Source organism: Cimex lectularius, unplaced genomic scaffold (genome assembly GCF_000648675.2).
Source record: "Cimex lectularius strain Harlan isolate CLEC.00 unplaced genomic scaffold, Clec_2.1 scaffold10, whole genome shotgun sequence".
In the NCBI taxonomy this organism is placed as follows: Eukaryota; Metazoa; Arthropoda; class Insecta; order Hemiptera; family Cimicidae; genus Cimex; species Cimex lectularius.
Window position 1 is genome coordinate 2,791,780 of NW_019392665.1, and position 16,066 is coordinate 2,807,845.

Genomic DNA, 16,066 nt, shown 5'->3' on the forward strand with positions numbered 1-16,066 from the left:
AAATTTTGCAACCCACCATGGGAAAAAATCAGTAATTGTGTCTTATTTACGACATTCGTAGTTTGGACCGAATTTTGCGTAAAATTGGGTAGAAATTGGATTTGTTTGTTATTTTAATGTCACCATATTGTGAGGTGGAGACACACTTGAAGGAGTGCACCTTTGGCCTGTGTTCAGACGTCTGGACCTTTTCCTGGAAAAACGATAACAAAGAGAACGGACAGAACCTTTTCCGCGGTTTCTGGTGAAAAACAAACAAGGTGTGAAAATAACAAAAAATGTGAAAAAAACACGCTGAAACAAAGGAAAGCAAAATAAATGAGCGATTAATAAAATAAAAGAAAGCTGATGATTCTTTGAAGAAAGGCGAGGCGGATCGAAGAAAAAACAACAACGAATAGTTTCCGTTCGAGAAGATCGCCAAAAATCAGTTTTCCCGTCAAAAATCGAAGTTGGAAGCGACGAGTTTGAAAAGGAAGCCGGCTCTCGTTATCGATGGAGGCGGAGGCGGCGGCGGCCGAATCGATTTGAGACGGGAGGAGTTTCCAGTCGGCAGTTGGGTTTCGGAAGATAAGAGGAAACGGGGCTCGGTCTCTAAACGTAAATAAACAGCGGATCGGGATTTGAAAAAGGGGAAAAAAGAGGAAAAGGAGAGCCGTTTCGAGGGGCGGCGGAGCGAGGAGAGCACGACTTGGCGACAGATGAACCAAAGCAGGTGCCCCCAGGAGGCGACGGCGACTTGCCTTTCACTCGCCGAAGATGTCAACAACTTGGAAACAGTCTCCAGGCTACTTTCATCGCCGTAAGTCCTTCAAAATACCAACATCTTCCTCTCTTACAACCCTCAAATACCCTTTATATTAGATTTACTTATTGCATTATAAAAAAAATATAAAAAAGTACCCAGAGGTTGAACTGGTATGATTGACAACAAAAAGTTTGGTTTTTGATTAAAAACCATAAGGAACATGCTAATTCAACCTGGGTTTTAAAATAACTTCAAATTTCTTTCTTGTGAGTAAAGAGAGCCTGGCGAAAAGTTTCCTCCATCAAACAACACAGGCTTTTTGTTTAGACTGGAGAATTTATGCTATTTGCCTAGAAAGATTGCTATTTTCAAGAAATAACACCTAATTTGACATGGTGTATGTGGTTTAAATAAAAAAAAATGATGTGAACCGTTGGATTCCTATTTGTATTTGCCCTGTAACCCATTTATTTTTTAATGTGTACTAATGAAATAACAGTTTGATAACCTTGTAAAATTTTACTTCATTTATGATTTTATCCCTGAAAATAACATCAAACTTCTTTCTTGTGAGTAAAGAAAGCCTGTCGAAAAGTTTGCCTCCATCAGTCAACACAGGCTTTTTGTTTAGATTGAAGATTTTATGCTATCTGCCTAGAAAATTCAACTCATAACACCAAATTAACCATACACACACAAATCTTTGGAGTTTTGTATTTGATTAAAAACCATACAGGCATAACATGCTAATTCAACCTGGGTTTTAAAATATATCAAATTTCTTTCTTGTGAGTAAAGAAAGCCTGGCGAAAAGTTTCCTCCATCAAACCACACAGGCTTTTTGTTAAAACTGAAGATTTTATGCTATCTGCTTAGAAAATTAAACTCTTAACATCAAATTTATCATGGTAGATACAGCTTAAATCTAAAACTGATTTGAAATGTTTGATTTGTACTTGTATTTGTCCCGTAACCTATTTATTTTTTATTGTGTACTAATGTAATAACAATTTGATAACCTTATCAAATTCTACTACGTTTATGATTTTTGTCCTGAACAAACAGGGTTTTGATTGACAAAAAAAAAAGCTTTACAGTTCTGTTTTTTCTTGTGAGTAAAGAGAGCCTGGCAAAAAGTTTCCTCCTTCAAACAACACAGGCTTTTTGTTTAGAGTGGAGAATTTATACTATTTGCCTAGAAAGATTGCTATTTTCAAGAAATATCACCTAATTAGACATGGTGTATATTAGCTTAAACCTAAAACTGATTTGAAATGAATTCGTACTAGCGTTTGCTTCTTAACCCATTTATTTTGTATTGTGTACTAATGTAATTTGAAAACTTTGTTAAATTCTTCTACGTTTATGACTTTTCCCTTGTACAAAGAAGTTTTAATTGACATACACACACACATACACAAAAATATTTGGAGTTTTGTTTTTGATTAAAAACTATAAGGAACTTGCTAATTCAACCTGGGTTTTAAAATAACATTGTATTTCTTTCTTGTGAGTAAAGAAAGCCTGATGAAAAGTTTGCCTCCATCAAACCACACAGGCTTTTTGTTTAGACTGTAGATTTTATACTATCTGCCTAGAAAATTAAACACACACACATGCACAATATTTGAAGTTTTGTATTTAATTAAAAACCATAAAGGCAGAATATGCTAATTCATCCTGGGTTTTAAAATACAACAGATTTCCTTCTTGTGAGTAAAGAAAGCCTGGCAAAAAGTTTCCTCCATCAAACAACACAGGCTTTTTGTTTAGACTGGAAATTTTATGCTATCTGCTTAGAAAATTAAACTCATAACACCAAATTAATCATGGTAGATACAGCTTAAATCTAAAACAGATTTGGATGTTGGATTCGTACTTATATTTGCCCCGTATCCCATTTATTTTGTATTGTGTACTAATGGAATAACAATCCAAAAACCATGTCAAATTCTTCTATGTTTACAGTGTATTATTTTCATCTTCGTGTAATAAGGAAAGATGTTAAAAAAGTCATTGTGTTTTTTAATTATCATGCAATAAGTAAAGATTTTAAAATTGTCATCGTACTTTTTTCATGATCATGAAATAAGTACAAATTAAAAAAAAAAAGGAATGACACTTTATTTATCATCATGCAATAAGTAAAGATATTAAAAAGTCATTGTACTTTTTAATCATCCTGCAGTTAGTACTTAAAAATAATTGTTCCTTTTTCATCATCACCTGATATGTACAAATGTTCAAAAATAAGGAATAGTACCTTTTTTTAATCATCATGCAATAAGTACAGATATTAAACAGGAATTTTACCTTTTTTAAATGAAGATAAAAAAAGGTACAGTATATTTTTTTAATATCTGCTATATTTTAATATATGAAATATCCAATACATAATTTTTTTAAATTTCTTTCTTTTTTTATATCTGCATATCTTAAATATGATTTGTACTAGGAGTGAACAGTTTTTTTTTATTATTGATTCTCTTTGACTTTGAATAGCCTTAAGAACAATAAGAGGAGAAAGGTGGAATTTGATAGATATCTTTTCCTTTAGCCCTCCTCCTTTCTTTTCTTTCATACCCCAACCTTTTTTCTTCTACCTGCTCCCACAAAACTGTGTCAAAAGAGAAGGGATAATAGAAAATGGGGCAAGGAGCAGAAGAGGGGAGCCAAAGAGAAAGGAGAGAGGGAAGTGGAAATGAAGAGAAAGTAAGTAAGAGGCAAAATAGGAGAGAAAGGAGGGAATTAGAAAGTCTTTTTTTACTTTGGATCTTGCTTCTTGCCATGTGAGTCACTTAGAAGGAGTTTGTCTGTTGCATGAAAATGTTCAGCGAAACGGAGGAAGGAGACGAGATGGTCAACTCGCAGCACTATTGCCTGCGGTGGAACAACTACCAGTCCAACATGACGTCCGTATTTCACCATTTGCTGCGGACGCAGGCTTTCGTCGATGTCACCCTAGCTTGCAACGACCAATCTCTAAAAGCACACAAGGTAAAAAATAAACAATATCATTGTTTGTTTTTTTTTGTTTTTTTTTTTAAATTAAAAATAAATTTTACCGAGAAAATTTATTTTCAGGTTGTTCTTTCTGCTTGTTCATCGTACTTTCAGAAACTACTCTTGGAGAACCCTTGCAAGCATCCTACCATCATTATGCCGCAGGATGTATGCTTCACAGATCTCAAGTTCATAATCGAATTCGTATACAAGGGGGAGATCGACGTTTCCCAGGCCGAACTCCAAGTAAGAACATTTTATTATTTTTAAAAATCACTTTTTTCCCCCTCTTTGATACTCATTTTTTATTTAAAAAATTCTAATTGTTTTTCCATAATTTTACTTAAATATTTCTTAAAAATTGTTTTTAACTAGTTCAGTGTACTTCTTGATAGCCTAGTTTATTATAGACAGCTTTAAAATAACTATGCCATTTAAGTAGATCAATTCAATTTTTTTTATTGATGTTTCGCTGGATGATAAAACAGGCATTGAAGATAAAATTGATTTTTGAATTGAAATAAACAAACTCATTTATTGATAACAGTAGGGATTATTTTCCAGTCAGTACAAAACAAAGGCATTAGAATATTATTTATTATTTCATAGTCACCTATCATCTTGATCTTCTATCGTCACTGATTTTTGTCAGTTCAGACGCATTTTGCACTAAATTAAAAAAATATTAGCGAGGATAGTCAGTCCAAGATGATTGGCAACTACCAGCAACTAGAGCCCACAAGAGGAAATCTCACAATATTATTATTATTATTTTAAATAATTTTTTTATTATTTTTTTTTTAAATAATTGTTTAGTGGTATAATTGACCATATTATTTCAATTAATTATTCTTTTTATGTAAGGTCTTGGTTGAGATGAAAAATTAGTGTCACGAGTGGGATTTGAACCTCGTGAACTGAAGGCCGTGGTTTCGAATCTTAACTTTTTCTTCTCAACCAAGACCTTACATAAAAAGAATAATTAATTGAAGTTATTTTAAATATTAAATGCAGTAAACAATGTGATATTTTACAATGTTTATTCAAAGAAAAATCATCATTAAGAAACTATCATTATTTCTTTCTGTGTTGAGGTGAATCAGGGGGGGGGATTTCAAATGCATTATTTTTGTTCAATAATTAAATTTTTCTCTATTGATAAACCTTTACATTTAAATAATAATAAAAATATGTTTTAAATTTTTTTAGAACAAATTTACACAAAAACATTAATCCACATATCCTTGCGAGATAATAAATTTATAAAAAACAATTTTTTTTCTGCGAATTTACATGACATCAAAATTAGAAATTAAAAATGATCACCTCTCATTTGAACAAAGCAAAACAAAAACGAAGCAGTAAATGAGTATTATGAAAAGTGGGTCATTGAATCATTTTAAAAAGATTTCCATTAAATATATGTACATATAGAAAATCTATTACCTATCAATTATTGAGTCAGTCAAAAGAAATAATTCACCACTAGATGGATTGTGATCTAAAAACCGTTTATTAAAAGAAAAAATTGAGGGTATTTCAATTGTGTCAGTATTTCTGAATATTTGAAAAAAAATTGTAAGCACGATTCGTAAGTCTGTCGGGTTTGAATGCAGGGCTGCTGAATTTGAACCTGGGACCTTTACCTTACAGTGATAAGACTAAATGCAGGAAATTATTTTTAGTCTGAGTTTCAGTAGAATATTTAAAATGATATAATAAAATATTAATTTACCACTGGGTGGATGTTGATTTTTTTTTTTAAATTATTTATTTATTTATTTTTGTAATATAGGTCATATAGGTTTTTGGAAAACAATTTTTAAAAAAAAGTATGCTGGTTTCTAATGTGTCAATGGCTATACTGATGTTGATTGGGGAAATTTTAATTTTTTTACTAATTTTAAATTTTCTTGAAAATAACCTTTACATTAAAATAATAATTAAAAAAAATTACACATAAACAATCCACGTACCTTTATGGTGGATGCGATTTGGTGAGAAATTCTCAAATACGCTTTTTTTGTGATTTAGTGTCGTGAGATCAAAATGAGACATTAAAAAAAGATCACCTCACATTTTAACAAAACAAATCAGAAACAAACCATCAAATATGTATTAAAAAAAAGTGGGTCATCAAATCTTAAATGGATTTCTGTATATTCTGTAGTTATCTGTGGAATTATTTAGTCTGAGTTTCAGTATTTAATATTTAAAATGATATAAAAAGATATTAATTTACCACTAGGTGGATTTTGATTTTTTTTTTTGTGAGAGGGTGTTTGTAACAATATAGGTCACATAACACCCAGGGTGCCGGTGTTTTTTTTTTTTTTTTTGTGTTATGAACTATGCATATTAGCCATGTGACAATTCGTATATGTGTGTTCAAATTTGGGGGGGGGGGTTATTGTGAAAAAAGGGCCAGAGGCGACGCTGGGAATCGAACCCACGACCGCGGCGTTGGATTTTTTTTTAAAAGTATGAAATGTGTCAATGCCTATACGGTTGCGGCCACTGACATCCCTTCACAGTAGTTCCTTTGTTTTAAGGTAAATCAGGGGGAATATTAAAATTACAATTTTTTTACTAATTTTAAATTTTGTTGAAAATAATCTTTACATTAAAATAATAATTAAAAAAAAATTAAAACAAATTTACACATAAACAATCCACATATCTTTGCGATGTAAAATGAAATTCTCAAAAACACTTTTTTTGTGTGGGTGAATTTAATGTCGTGAGATCAAAATGAGATATTAAAAAATCTCTCATTTGAACGAAACATCAAAAACAAACCATCACATATGTATTACAAAAAAGTGGATCATCAAATTATTTTAAAAAGATTATATAAAATAATTCATAATTACCAAATATTAATTTACCACTAGGTGGATGTTGATTTTTTTAAAAGGGTGTTTGTAAAATATAGGTCACATAAGACACAGGGTGCCGGTGTTTTTGGAATTTTTTAAAAAGTATATTGGTTTCTAATGTGGTGTCAATGTCCTTACAGCTGCAGTCCCTGACATCCCTTGTATTCAGTCCATTCTAAATAAAGATAGGAAAAATATCGTTAACAGTGGAAAATGACAAAAAGGGGTAAATTTCCCAATTTTGGCTTTTGTATATCTGCCAATTTCAGTACTTTTCCTATCTGTTATTCTTTTCTCTTGTTTTAAAACTGTTTATTAGTTCATTTAATTTTCATTTATTTATTATTTTTTTAAAGAAAGGTATTAAGTTAAGTTTGAACTCAGTACCTTTACCTTTGTGATGAGCGGCCACTGATGCCCATCATTTTTAGACTCCCAAGTTGGGCAGACTGTCATTAATTTCTTTTTATGCCTGAATTTTTTTTTATCACTTTGTTTTATAGATGTTGTATTCTTTATTGCATTTCTTATGGTCGAAAATTCAGGATTGAAAAAAAGAGCATTAGTATAGAAATCGTTATTTCTTACATATCGTTAATTTATTTTAGCTGGTTGTATTGTAAAAAAAAAGTCGATATGTTTCCAATTTTAATTGGTCAGTTGACAAATATCTGTTATAACAATAATATAATTAATTATACATAGAAAAAAGAAAATGATTTGAAAATACTAATACAAAATTTTCTATAAATTTTTAAATTATTTTGTGTTCTTATGAAGTTCCGTCGTGCCATTTTTATTTTTTTAATTGTTGGGTGTTTTATTTAAAATATAAAACATTTGGAATATAAAATAATTTATTCAACCATTTGATAATAGTGGCAACAATTAGTCATTAATAACATTCTATATGATAAATAGGTATATTGTAAAATTTAATTTTTTAACTTGATATTGACTATGCTGTGGATGAGACTGCAAGCTTTTTGAGGTGCTCCATGAAGAGCTGAAGGCTTACGTCGTCGGTCAGTACAGGCGCGCCGTAGTCGCCTCCCATTCCGTACATGTTGTTGTGCGTCTGAGAAGGGTTGACTTTCGAGAGGAGGAATCTGGCTTGCGACCCTCCGTGCTCCGTGTCGATGTACCGCGGCATAGGGAATCTGGTGTGGAGTATCTCTTTGGCGTCGTCGATCGGGGCCTGGAGCAGTTGTTTGAAGTTCTCGTATTCTGGCAGGTCTTGGTACCCCTGGGCCCTCCAGGATGCGATTGACTCGCCGTGGAAAATCAGAATCTGGAAAAATGTGTCGAGCAGGAGAATACGATCGGGTTGAATACTCGTAGTATCTAGCAAAACGGGCTCTGGACCGTTGAAACTGTAACTGTACAATATCGGCTGTATCATGATTAAACTTTGCGATAGATCTTCTCTCATCAGGATGTGCCTGTAGTAAGAAGTCTCATCAGGGCTGTTGTTGAAGACCTGGAGGAACTGCGATCGCCGTAGATGGTACATGAATTGCGGATAAAGCGAGAAGTTTTCAGGCAGTCTGAAGCTCGAAGGGTCATCTTTGCTGTACTCGCCGAATTTCTGGCAGAGCCTGATGAGCATACGATCAGCCCAACGCATCACATCGGCACCGTCTTCGGTGTCTGCCCGGTGGACTACCATCCTAGCCATGAGCACTGCACCGGCTTCCTGGTCAAAGCCTGCACTGATGTGGAACATGTTTGTCGAAGCGTCCGCCCAGTTTCTCGCCACCGTCGTCACCCTTATCCTTCTTTGTCCCGTAGTCGCGTGCTGGTACTGAGTTATGAACTGAACGCATCCTCTTCCTCCTTGAGGAATCGGTGCCGAGTGTTGATTCACGATATCGAAAAACAATGCGCACGTCGTGTTTTGGTTGAAAGTGCACATTTTCCATTGACAAGTCCCACCCAGTCCTATATCGGTCTCACTGACACAAGGCCCTTTTGTATTTAGCGAGACGCAAGGTCCTATCGCTCCCATCACCTTCAGTTCACGCGACGTTTTTACTTCCAGTATTCCGTTGAATGCCATTTTAATGTCGCCTTTCGGATCTCTAGCCAGTACACGCTGGAATGTCTGCTTGAACAGGGAAGAATTGAAAGAATCCCCCATGACCATATGACCTCCTGTGGAGTTGCAACACTGCTTCATCTCGTGCAGTCCTGTCTGATCGAGAGCGCAAGAGTAAATGTCGATTGAATGACCATTGGTCGCGGCTCTCAGCGCCACGGCGTCGTAATGCTTGACAGCCTTTTTAAGATACCTCGCGTTATCTTTCTGAATGTCGTGATGTGAACGGATTGGTTCGCGTAGGTCATCGTTCACCACAAGTCCAGGACCCTGAGAGCAAGGTCCTCCGACGAAGAGCATGATCCTAGCGCCGGAATTAGGAAAAGAGCATTCTAGCAAACCCACGGCGATTGCGAGAGCGGCTCCGGTCGATCTGAGCGGTCTCTTGCCTTGGAGCACCGGCCAAGGGTCTCTCTGCATCTCGCCCAAGAGATCTGTAAGGCTCATGTCACAATTTTGAACCGGCTGAATGAACCTGTTCATCGCCTGAGGCTGTTGTTGGACCTGAGTCCTCGCTGCGACCTTCCCGATTCCGAGCATGTCTTGGATCTGTTTGGAAGTGAGCTCTTTCGTACCACGAAATACATAGCTCCTCGAACATCCTTCGCAACCGAGCTCGTGCACCTGCACCATACGGCCGAAGCTGATGAGCCCGATAAGAGCGTTGGGGGGCAGAAGGCTCAACGAAGTCTGCAAGGAGTCTTTCAAAGCGCTGAGCTCTTCCTCATCAAGGCAAGTGTCTATGACAAGGAGAAAGATAGGCGGAAGGAACTGTGCCCTGGTAATAATGTACTCAATAGTGGAGAACGAAGGGATCAGCTCCGCCGGCTGGTGTTGTTCCGATATCGCAGCGTACTGAGGCGGAAAGGGATTCCTCTGGAAGCAGAAGTTGCACACCCAGAGTTTCGCCCTGTAGTCGACCTGGCACAGAGGGTTGAGAATGGCCCGGCAAGTGTTTCTCGTACAGAGCACCGGATCGTACTGGAGCGGAGGCAGGTCCAGCCGCTCCTTCAACGGTTGATATAGACATCCGACCGGGACGACAAGCTTCGACCCTTCAACCCTGCTCGACGGCCAGACGTTCCAGGTGAACCTCACCCCGTCCCGTTCCTCGCTCTGCTGTATGAACTCCTCGTAGGTCGTCATCTCACGGCTTTCACCCTCGTCCTCTCCGCAAAACAGAAATCAGGCAAATTCTAAGACCTTTCAATCGATCCGATTCAGCCGAAACGCATCACTAAGCTCGGATTAAGTACGAACGGCAAGCACCAACCGACCCGGTCTTTGGGAAACGTCGAAAAACTAAAAAGCCGAGTTTATCCACTTGACACGTAACCCTTGTTAAGAAGACACGATGTTGGTTACAACCCGGCCACATCGACAGAATCGAAGTCAGCTGAAACTCTGAAACTTTCACCAGAATTCGAACCCCTCTTTCACTCCGATCTCTCTCTCTCTATTTCTACTCTTATTGCACAATATGCGGATTTCTTTCAAAATAGAACAAATAAGAAGAGAATTCTTTAATAATTAAGTTTAACGGGAAAACGATGAGGGAGTTGCGATTAATCGCAGTGGAAGTTGGAAACAAACTTTGATCGATTCTACGTCGATCTGTCAAGACACCTCATTTCACCAAACCATTACGTTTTTTCCTTTCTCCTTACTGTTTCCAAGTACTACAAATTAAAAAGCCAAATTAAAACAAATAAATGACTCAATCTTGTTTTAACTAGTTTTTACTCTAAAAAAAAGACATTTTTACTAAGTTCTTGACTAATAATTCAGAGCCATTCGGTTGATTTTTTTTGTTGCTTTGTTTCAACTGTTTCCAAGTAGTACAAATTAACAAACGAAATTAAATAAAATAAATCGCTCAATCTTGTTTTAACTACTTTACATTAAAAAAAGATATTTTTTCAGTTTTTGTCTAATAATTCAGAGCCATTCCATTCNAAAATGAATCACCCAATCGTGTTTTAACTACTTTACATAAAAAAAAGATACATTTTCACAGTTTTTGGCCAAAATTCAGAGCCGTTCACTTGATTCTTCTTCTATTTTTTCCCTAGTCTCGACTGTTTCCAAGTATTACAATTTAAAAAGTGAAATAAAATAAAATAAACCACTCAATCTTGTTTTAACTACTTTACATTAAAAAAAGCTATTTTTTCAGTTTTTGACCAATAATTTAGAGCCCTTCGCTTGATTCTTCTTCTATTTTTTCCCTAGTCTCGACTGTTTCCAAGTATTACAATTTAAAAAGTGAAATAAAATAAAATAAACCACTCAATCTTGTTTTAACTACTTTACATTAAAAAAAGCTATTTTTTCAGTTTTTGACCAATAATTTAGAGCCCTTCGCTTGATTCTTCTTCTATTTTTTCATTTGCCCCAACTGTTTCCAAGTACTACAAATCAAAAACCAAAATTAAATAAATCATTCAATCTTGTTTTAATTATTTTACTTAAGAAAATACTTTTTTTTTACAGTTTTCAGCTATTAATTCAGAGCCATTCACTTGATTCTTATTCTATTTTTTCACTTCAATTAAATAGTTTTTATTGAGAATTCCACCAATAATGACTTTCTCAAAACTAGAATCAGGAAAAAAAAAATTGTTCTAGCAATTTTCAAAATGATGCTGCATAAAACTCAAGATTAGATAATATCTATTATACTTTATTTAAAAAAAGAGATTTTTTCGGAGTTCTTGGCTATTAATTCAGTCAGAACCATTCACTTGCTTCTTCTTCTCTTTTTTTAACTTTGTCTCGACTGTTTCCAAGTACTACAAATTAAAAAACGAAATTAAATCAAATAAATCTCACAATATGGTTTTAACTTCTTTACTTAAAAAAAGACATTTTTTTCCACTGTTCTCGGCTAACAACTCAGAACCATTCACTTCAATTAAATAGAGTTTCTTTTGAAAATTCCACCAATAATCACTTTCTCAAAACTAGAATTAGGAAAAGATTTTAATTGTTCTAGCAATTTTCAAAACGATGCTGCATGTACAACTCATGATTATATAATTTCTTTATACTTTACTTACTTTTTTAACTGGCAGTCATGCTTTTTTTCCCCATAATTGTTCATAATGTAGAAAAGTAACAGTACAAAGTAAATTGAAATTTACACTGAAATTATATAGTAAATTATATAGTAGAATATATACAACAAATAGAAAAATACATTAACATAATTTATAAGAAATAATAATTGAAGTAATGACATAATATAAAAATAAAACGTAATAGGAAAGAAGAGAGAATAATGCTTTATTAAAATTTACAAAATTATGTAAAGTAGTTTGGATACATATCATTTTCATAATACTCAATTCATGTTGTGATTTGTAAAGTAATTCATTTTTTACATGAAATAGCAATTAACATACAAAATTTACATATATGTATTATGCTTTATTGAATTGATCTCTTATTTTAGACTTACCACATTTTCAGGATTTAGGATTTTGTCTAATTTAATACTATCATACAAACTCTTCAGGAATTTGCAATTCTGCAAAATGTTGTTTTCTAAACATGTTGTAGGATTTACAGTGGAAAATTCTATGGGTCATCAAATCTTCATGACTTTCGATACAGACAAATCAACGGGGACCAGGGTATAGTTCTTCAATTTTACAGGATGAACTTGTTAGGTGGCTTGGGAAACTTTTTGTTTGCTGTTCTGACTTGACATATAAATTTTGTTATTCCAAATGGGACATTGAGGTTAATTTATGAAACTGAAAGTTGGAGTTATATATATGTCTGATATTGGTATTGAATCTGCAGTTAAACAGTCAGTATTTATTTAATAATTGGTTTTTCATAGACTCTATCAATGTATTTTTGTGTTTTGTCAATACTGCAACTTCTTGCCAAAATCTCTGCGCCCCAATCATGGTCAAACTATTAAACAAATACCTCCAATTGTAAGGCATTTTACTGTTTAAAATTCCATCATTTAACTTTTGATAACAATTTTGGCAACCTGTCATTTTCAAAAATGACTTGTGATTTCCTGTTGAGGTCTGCAGGGTCGTTTGGTAGTTTATGATCTGCCTACCCTTGCTGTTTTGGTCTGCCAGGCACTTTTCGGTTGAATCAGTTTTTTCCCCACATGTTTCAATAAAAATTAGATCAACTTTTGATTTACAAACCATTAAATTTTATGCATTTCAAGGCATTGTTCACCTTGAAAGGAATGACTAATAACTTGAACTGAAGTGTCTTGAGTGTTGAGTCTTGAAAAGTTACTTGAATGATTTAAAAGTTGATCATCTCGGTTGATCTGAAGGTTCTCACGACAGATTTAATCAACTTTAGTGTTAATTTGTTAAAAGCTTCTATTGCTGTTTGTAATTGGTTATTTATTTTTATTTTTATTGCAGTCACTTTTAAAAACGGCCGACCAGTTGAAAATAAAAGGTCTGTGTGAAGTCCCTGATGGGAAGGAAGGCGCCGAGGTGACGCCGTTGCCGCATAACACTTCCAGAAGGGGTCTTTCACTCCGCCAAAGACGTTTGGCCACTGCAAAGCGCCGGCTTCAATACCGAGAACGCCTGAACCATTCCAACCAGTCGAATCTAAGCCAGGTGTGTACCACGTTTAAATATTAAACTTTTCAAAATAGCCACACGGGGTAACTTGGATTTTTCAAGATGGATTGCATGGATGTCGGTACGGTTATGGAGGACTCGAAGGAACTGCCCTCGCTGGTCGTCGTTGACCCTAGCCAGGCATCACTGGCCGACCAGGGGATGATCCTGGCCTCCAGCCCGAGGCAATTAATGCAACCCTCACACAACAATATCCAGCAATCTCAGGTTGGGGGAAAAAATCCTCTAAATTCGTAGAAACACAAAAATTCAAATGAAATTTATTATGGGAACATTTTTGAAGTTTGTTATTATCGTGTTATTTTATTGCTAGGTTCCAGTGGAAAACGGTGGAAATGATGAAAATATGGCTGAAATGGGACGAGTACCGACACCTCCGTCAACTTTAGTCCCGACATTGGAAATACAACAATCCGAAACTCACAGAGACGTTGCAGGTAAAGCAAAAATTAAAGTCTTAAAATCATGGTTGGACCAAGGATTTGTCTTATCCTTTCACATTCATTAATTTTAATAGACAGTGTCATCAATTACTATTTGTGAAATTTTTTTATGCCAATAACAAATTGACATATTAATATTATGAATTATAATAACTATTGTATATTGTAACAAAGGCATTAAAAAATATATATCGTTTGTTTACAGTGGATTCTAGCGATTTAGGAGTTGTGGATAATAATGTAAAAGTCAAATTTGAAACTTTGCGAGCGATCGAACAAGATCCCTTAGACATGGAACAGATAACGGATCAAGTTAGTGTCGCATTTTATTAATTTAGTTTATTACATGACAGAATTGTTCATGTTTATTTTTTCAGACGGTTCAAACAAACGATGACGACCATGGCATGCACACTATGATGATCACACCGGAACTACTCGGCCTCATACCTTCATCGAATTCAGGTTTGTACAAAGCAGAAAAAAAATTAAAAACAAATTAAATTTTTTTTGTCATTGCAGATGGAAGTGAGGCTGGAAGCACCAATGCCAAAAATGGAATCGGTTGTTCCAGTACAAAAACATGGACGCAAGAGGACATGGGAGCCGCTCTGGACGCTTTAAGAAACCAGACGATGTCGTTGAGCAAAGCCTCGTTACATTTTGGCATCCCTTCGACTACTCTGTGGCAAAGGGCGCACAGGCTGGGAATCGACACACCGAAAAAAGACGGGCCTACAAAATCCTGGTCCGAAGATAGTCTCAACACGGCATTGGACGCTCTCAGGACTGGATCTATATCGGCCAACAAAGCCAGCAAAGCTTACGGTAAGACTTTGATTTATTTTAAGTTTTTTCTTCATTGAGTAAAATTTTTGTTTGCTTTAAAGGTATACCGAGCAGTACGCTTTATAAAATTGCAAGAAGGGAAGGGATTAGACTTGCCGCTCCGTTCAACGCCGTTCCGACAGCATGGGTTCCAGAAGATTTAGAAAGGGCTCTCGAGGCGATTCGATCAGGACAGTTTACCGTTCAACGGGCAGCTACAGAGTTTGGAATCCCTTCTGGTACGTTGTACGGGAGGTGTAAACGAGAAGGAATAGAACTATCTCGAAACAACCCGACACCTTGGTCGGAAGATGCCATGCTCGATGCTTTAGAAGCTGTTCGGTAAGTAAAATTTAATTTATTTATTTATTACAAATTTTTAATTAAAATTTTTAAAATCAGAAATGGCCAGATGAGCATAAACCAGGCGGCGATACACTACAACTTACCTTACTCTTCGCTCTACGGCCGTTTCAAACGTTGTAAATACGAGGCGGAGGGTCTTAGTTCGGGCGGGGAGATGGAAAACGATCAGCCCATGATACACCAGCAGCAACAGTCCCAAACGCAGCAACCGCAGACGCAGTCGCAAGCTCAATCGCAGCCCCAGGCTCAACCTCCACAGGCTCAGACTCAGCAACCGCAGGCTCAGCCGCAGATAATGCTCGTACAGTACCAACAACCGCTGCAGATGTATCAATCGGCCACATGAGTATTGCAGCCTGCGGCGCATTTGTATATATCTTAGGGAATGTGCGCCCTGGGCGGTAAACAAGAAAAATAAGGAAAAAAAAGAAAAAAAAAGAAAGAAAAAAGGAGTTTCTGTGGGAATAACAACTTGATTAATTTGATGTTTTTATTTATTAAAATTATTTGCGTTTTTATTGTTTATTGTTTAAAATTTGTAGTTTCTTTTATAAGAGAAGGTTTAGCAATTATTATAAATTTAAAATAATTTCAGAAATTCGGTTTGAATTGATATATCATTCTAGATTCAAATTTCAAACTCAACAACCAAATGTAATTTTGAAAATGTTTTTTTTTTTTTTTACTATTTTGTGTTTGTTTCACATAGCGGCATATTTTTAAACGATCATATATTAACTTGTAATGATAGTGCTCTCTCAGTAATCCAAATTTCTGCAGGAGAGTATTCGGTACTGAAAAATTTGGATACAGAGGGTGTTAAAAAAATATGTACAATAAAACAAATTTCGACACACTTTATTATTTATTGCAATCACAAAACGTTACACCTAAATTAAAATATACCATTTTTCTAAAAAAAAAATTATATTATTTTTCATTGATCATAATTTTTGATATAATGATTATTTGGAGATTGTGGGATGCGATCTGGTGTCGCTATTAAGAAAAAACTCGTGCCTACGTTTTGATCTTTATTGAGATCATCTTCAGTGCTTAATAAAGAT

General features: G+C 35.2%; 2 protein-coding genes across 3 annotated transcripts; one reads left to right on the forward strand and one right to left on the reverse strand.

The window, feature by feature from the left end:
* Positions 1-19: 19 nt before the first annotated feature.
* LOC106667398 (protein tramtrack, beta isoform-like) lies at positions 20-15,855 on the forward strand. Of its 2 annotated transcripts, XM_014395313.2 has the most exons (11): positions 20-802; positions 3,583-3,745; positions 3,833-3,997; positions 13,135-13,338; positions 13,405-13,569; positions 13,676-13,799; positions 14,011-14,117; positions 14,183-14,270; positions 14,328-14,633; positions 14,696-14,975; positions 15,036-15,855. In XM_014395313.2, the coding sequence occupies exons 1-11, from the start codon at positions 702-704 to the stop codon at positions 15,343-15,345; spliced, it is 2,013 nt and encodes a 670-aa protein (XP_014250799.1). In that variant the 5' UTR covers positions 20-701; the 3' UTR covers positions 15,346-15,855. The 2 variants fall into 2 exon arrangements, with proteins under 2 accessions (XP_014250799.1, XP_014250800.1); XM_014395314.2 differs by lacking the exon at positions 13,405-13,569 and having other exon boundaries at positions 21-802.
* Positions 7,470-10,190, reverse strand: LOC106667397 (protein transport protein Sec23A). Its single transcript, XM_014395312.2, has one exon. The coding sequence runs from the start codon at positions 9,872-9,874 to the stop codon at positions 7,589-7,591; it is 2,286 nt and encodes a 761-aa protein (XP_014250798.1). The 5' UTR covers positions 9,875-10,190; the 3' UTR covers positions 7,470-7,588.
* Positions 15,856-16,066: the final 211 nt, after the last annotated feature.

Excerpts from the sequence above, each read along its gene's own strand:
- LOC106667397 (XM_014395312.2), bottom strand. The coding sequence starts at position 9,874 with ATGACGACCTACGAGGAGTTCATACAGCAGAGCGAGGAACGGGACGGG.
- LOC106667398 (XM_014395313.2), top strand. The coding sequence starts at position 702 with ATGAACCAAAGCAGGTGCCCCCAGGAGGCGACGGCGACTTGCCTTTCA. Across the intron at positions 13,800-14,010 it reads AACTCACAGAGACGTTGCAG|TGGATTCTAGCGATTTAGGA; the intron begins GTAAAGCAAAAA and ends GTTTGTTTACAG. Across the intron at positions 14,634-14,695 it reads CAAAGCCAGCAAAGCTTACG|GTATACCGAGCAGTACGCTT; the intron begins GTAAGACTTTGA and ends TTTGCTTTAAAG.